A 4,447-nucleotide genomic window follows, 5' to 3' on the forward strand; every position below is an offset into this window, starting at 1 on the left:
TAAAACAGAGAAGAAGTTTACTCAACCTGATTCTTCTGTTCTAGCTAGAGGTGGTCCTCTCGGAGTCCTATTGGAATTGTTCTGATTTTCTGCCATTTCATTCTACGTTTGCTCTAAGACTATGATGAGTCATATAATGTGTTACTTTGCTGGTAGATTTTTTTTTTATTGTTATTTTACAAAATTACCTATGTTCTTACCGTAACATTCTTCCATTAACAAACACCCTTGTTGGGCTTCTTCTTCTTTTTTGGGACTAGAGATGTAGGTGGTTTAAATACCGTACTGGAATCAGAATGCAAGAAAATCTTACTAAATATTTTAGTTGATTAGAGACATTTTTGCTCCTCTTGGAGATGGTACTTACTTGCAGGTTGTACAAATGGGACTAAATTTGCAGAAGACTACACAGGAAAGACATACATTTGATTTTAATATTTTTCCATGGCTAGTGTGGTAGTGAGTATTTTTGAGAACAGAAGTCAATGAGAAAATTATATAGAATGATGTACTTACTTGAAAGACATATTGAGCACACAAAACCTATATCAATAAGATTTCTATGACAAAAGCAGGCAGCACGGTAGTCAACTCTTGCAGGTGGTGGGAGAACCAACTTCTTACGAATAGGTGGCTCAGGTAAGAAAACCCACTGTAAAGCAGACTAATTGCTATCTCTAGTCCTCTTATTCAATAAAAAGATGAGCCATAAACAAAAGCACATACCAGTAGATACTGCAGCAAACCTTGGAGTTGTGGTATTTTCAGAAATAGCCCTCCTGTAATATCACAGCCCTGTTGTAGGAGTCCAAGCTCATAATCTAAACTGCACACATCTAAAACAATGTTCTAAATTTTTTGAAGAAAAGAGAAAAATATATTAGCTACAGCACAACTAGACATAGACATTAAAAACATAAAACAAAAAGGCACCCACTTGTTTTTGAGCTGTGAAGAATACATTCATGTAAGCCATGTGTTGAGAAGCACCTCCAGCACATCCTGTTACAATTAGTAGTCTTGAGTTAAGTTTCTCTCCAGTTGGCTTTTCTCTGTTAATTCTGAGGAGCAAGGCAAATTGTTATAGAGAAAAATTTAACAGATTAACAATGCTTCTAATATAAATGATAAATACCTGTTTATATAACACATAGCCAAGGTTAATGCTCCTGCAATAAGAGATTCACCATCCCTATCATCAAAAAAGGTAGACTTTTCATCCAGAGTAAATTTTCTTGTATTTTGTTTAACCATTGTCTCTAGATGAGCAAATACTTCGTATTGGCCATCAGACTGCTTCTGGACAGTGTTCCCTGATTGCCCTTGAATTGGCTGAGGCTGAATGGCATCAGAATCACAGTAAATAAAGTCACTGGAGGTCAAGAAAACTCAGAATTAGCCTTTTTTTTTTTTTCTTCCTCAGAAACACCGGAGAGACCATACCAATTGGATCATTAGATTGGTTCCATATTTACCTTCGAGCAGCGTTGCATGCCACAATAGCCACTTTGTTTTTAGTTTTCAACATCAGATGCATATTGGCTAATGTCATGATAGAATCAAGCACATGCACCAATTGGGATGGTTGCTGGCGCAAATATCTTTGACGGGTATGTAGATCAACAACAATCACCATAAGACTTGTCTCCACTTCTGTAAGAAAAAATACATCGAAATTAGGCATGTAAGGATGTAAAACTGACAGAAAGAGAGAATAAACCGATCCAAAGCCAAAAATGTTGACATATTATGAATGACATAACCTGGCAACCCGCTGTGTCTTGTTAACAAAATCAGAAATAGCACCATCGCCCAGAGTTATACACTTAAGTAAATCGAATAAATCTTAGTTCATTTCCTTGATATACTTACCTTCGGCCATGATTTTGTTGTTGATATAAGCCGGTACTCAAAAAGGAAACAATAATAACAAACACAAGCATATATATGATGATGGACAGACTCTGGACAGAGTCCGACAATTTTTCATACGTTATGAACAGACATATTCGATTTTTTGGAGAGGTCCGAAGCGAGGCTACCCGTACTTGGATGCAAAATTACAAAGCGGAACCGGAAAAAAGATCCTCAGTCGGTATTCGAACCTGCAATCATACACGTTGCGAGCACCACCTCTAGCTCTAAGCTACGGTTTGAATCGATTTGCAACTTCCTGTACGAGATCCAGACAATTCTGAAAAGGTGTCGAGACCATTCATTTACCAAACTCCGTCTGCTCAACCATCAGTTGCAAGAATGTCTAATAAAAAACAGAAGCACCGGTAAGTTATCATTCCAGTTTTGGGCTATGGCACTCTCTCACTTTCAGATTTGCCTTCTGACTTTTGAGTTAATTAATTTTCCATTTGCTGTCACTTCTAGTGTGAAGGCTCAACAACAAAAAGAAGAGTCTGTAAAAAAAAGCTCATCAGGTGGGATGTCTCGAAGAAGCTACCACTTTAAAAACGGAAGTAGAGCATTAAAAGAAATTAAATTCCTCCAACGAACTACAAATCTCTTGATACCAAAAGCGAGTTTCTGCCGTTTGGTAAAAGAAATAATTAATGAGATGTCTCACAATCAGTTCAGGTCTGTAGTTTTAAACTCTCCTTCTTACTCGCTTGATAACTGTTTGTTTGCCATGTTTGAGAATGCATGTTTCTTTTTGTAGAATTCAAAGCTTAGCCCTATCAGCACTACAAGAAGCTGTTGAAATGTACATAGTCCAATTCTTTGAAGACTCACTGTTGTGTTCACTTCATGCTAAACGTGTTACCCTAATGGTCCAAGATTGCTGTCTTATGCGCCGCCTCAGAGGACCAAATGAAATTTGTAATCGATGAAATTGTTAGGTAGCCTTAGTTTAATGTTGTTATGCTCGTTTTAACCAAACCAGTATTTGAACTCCTGTTAAACTGTCTATGAGTAAATTCCCTTAATTCAAACTTCATGTCTGTGCAATTGCAAAATCTTCAACCTAACTCATACCATCGTCAACCGTCAGCGGCTTGTCTAAATAACATGGTGCCGACCCAGTACAGCAGAGTTTTTAGATATTGCGCCTTAGGGTAGGCAATGCGCATATAGTTTAGAGAGACCATCTCTTCAGACTCAAGTTTATAGGGGTGTTTTCTGATGCACCCACAGATAGTTTTATAGTCCCCTCGTTCACCCCTGTCTATATTCAGATCCTACTGCGTCGAAATCCGGGACCCATCAGTTTTCGCTAAAAGCACAAAGTGTAAAATTTTGCCAAACATGGAAAAATTAAAAATAGCTGGAAATTGTTGGGATTGGCTCGACAGCATCCGATTTCAATCTCTCCGTCAAAATTTCACGCCGCTGGGCCATTTTTCAAGTGAGTTTACGCCTGTTTTTCTTAAGCCGGTTCGCCTGCGAGGTAGGCAGCCCATCGTACGCTGCGCGTCAGATTCAATAGACCACCTCTTAAAACCCAAGTTTTTGTGGACAGGGGTGGTTTCTCGAAACCAAAGGTAGTTTTGTGGACCTCTGGTTCACCCCTGCCGATTCGAACACTCCTCCGTCGAAATCCGGACCCATCAATTTTCGCTTTGTAAATTTTGCCAAAAATGATTTTTTTTTCTATGGGGAATACCCTTTTTATTTCGTTTTTATGGTACAACAGTCTAGTAAAATAGGAAGTGATGCTGGTTCTTGTTCAAAGGGATATGCCTGGACTTGATGCTGACCACCTGTAACATAGAAAGTTCATTCGATGAGTTGGCGTCACAGTGATACATGTGGACCAGAACACGTTTGAGTTGAACTCTGAGATACTTAGAATTTAACTTTTTTTATTCTTATTCATGTATTTAGATTCGCCCAAAGTCACCAGCAGAAACAAGCCAGATAGTTAAGGAAGATGTACTCTTATAATGTAAATGATTTGAAACAATAAAGAATTCAATTACTATCCAACATTTTACATTATTTTGAAACCTGCTTTTACGCTGCAGTAACTGTGGATGTAGTAGTAGACTGCCATCACTACAGCAGTGCCTACCCTCCGGGCGCTCTCGGCCGCAGCACTTCCCTGCCCCACACAACGATGCAGGGGGCGGGAGCCCCAAAGGATAATTGTTGGATCGGATACGCCCCTGTTTGTAGCTACACGATTGTAGCTACAGCCGACAGTGCCCGAGTCAGCTTAAACTGAACCGTCTATAGACGAATTCATTACTTCCGCCAATGCTAGAATATCAACCAGAAGTAAACAGCGCTGAGAACTAAAGCGAAAACGAAAGATACCAATGCTATATCCAGTTAAGAATTGGTCGTTTTCACGTTTAGCGCAGCGCGCGCTCACGCCGGCGTGAGGCGGGCGAGGGGCAGGGTCGGGGTCGGGGAGGCAGCACGTCCCTGTTTGTAGCTACACGATTGTAGCTACAGCCGACAGTGCCCGAGTCAGCTTAAACTGAACCGTCTA

The 4,447-nt window shown here is 39.8% G+C and overlaps 2 protein-coding genes across 3 annotated transcripts; one reads left to right on the plus strand and one right to left on the minus strand.

Moving 5' to 3' along the window:
- LOC113207330 (general transcription factor IIH subunit 3) lies at positions 1 to 2,031 on the minus strand. 2 transcript variants are annotated; one of them, XM_026425041.2, is made up of 9 exons: positions 1,873 to 2,031; positions 1,476 to 1,653; positions 1,136 to 1,372; positions 938 to 1,061; positions 727 to 849; positions 517 to 652; positions 368 to 404; positions 201 to 285; positions 1 to 119 (listed from the first exon to the last, which is right to left on the minus strand). In XM_026425041.2, exons 1-8 carry the CDS (start codon positions 1,880 to 1,882, stop codon positions 216 to 218), a joined length of 915 nt encoding a protein of 304 aa, XP_026280826.1. In that variant the 5' UTR covers positions 1,883 to 2,031; the 3' UTR covers positions 1 to 119; positions 201 to 215. The 2 variants fall into 2 exon arrangements, with proteins under 2 accessions (XP_026280826.1, XP_026280024.1); XM_026424239.2 differs by having other exon boundaries at positions 1 to 285.
- Positions 2,032 to 2,075: 44 nt separating this feature from the next.
- On the plus strand, positions 2,076 to 2,945 carry LOC113213387 (uncharacterized). The gene is made up of 3 exons (XM_026432800.2): positions 2,076 to 2,282; positions 2,383 to 2,589; positions 2,672 to 2,945. Exons 1-3 carry the CDS (start codon positions 2,257 to 2,259, stop codon positions 2,841 to 2,843), a joined length of 405 nt encoding a protein of 134 aa, XP_026288585.1. The 5' UTR covers positions 2,076 to 2,256; the 3' UTR covers positions 2,844 to 2,945.
- The last annotated feature ends 1,502 nt before the right edge of the window (positions 2,946 to 4,447 follow it).

This window comes from Frankliniella occidentalis, unplaced genomic scaffold (genome assembly GCF_000697945.3).
Source record: "Frankliniella occidentalis isolate FOCC.00 unplaced genomic scaffold, Focc_3.1 Scaffold286, whole genome shotgun sequence".
NCBI classification, from domain to species: Eukaryota; Metazoa; Arthropoda; class Insecta; order Thysanoptera; family Thripidae; genus Frankliniella; species Frankliniella occidentalis.

Bases quoted from the DNA above. Each gene is read 5' to 3' on its own strand.
- LOC113207330 (XM_026425041.2), bottom strand. The intron at 1,062-1,135 runs GTATTTATCATT...CTTGCTCCTCAG, and splicing joins GCTATGTGTTATATAAACAG to AATTAACAGAGAAAAGCCAA. The intron at 653-726 runs GTATGTGCTTTT...TCTGCTTTACAG, and splicing joins GTTTGCTGCAGTATCTACTG to TGGGTTTTCTTACCTGAGCC.
- LOC113213387 (XM_026432800.2), top strand. From the start codon at position 2,257: ATGTCTAATAAAAAACAGAAGCACCG. The intron at 2,283-2,382 runs GTAAGTTATCAT...TGTCACTTCTAG, and splicing joins AATAAAAAACAGAAGCACCG to TGTGAAGGCTCAACAACAAA. The intron at 2,590-2,671 runs GTCTGTAGTTTT...TTCTTTTTGTAG, and splicing joins ATGTCTCACAATCAGTTCAG to AATTCAAAGCTTAGCCCTAT.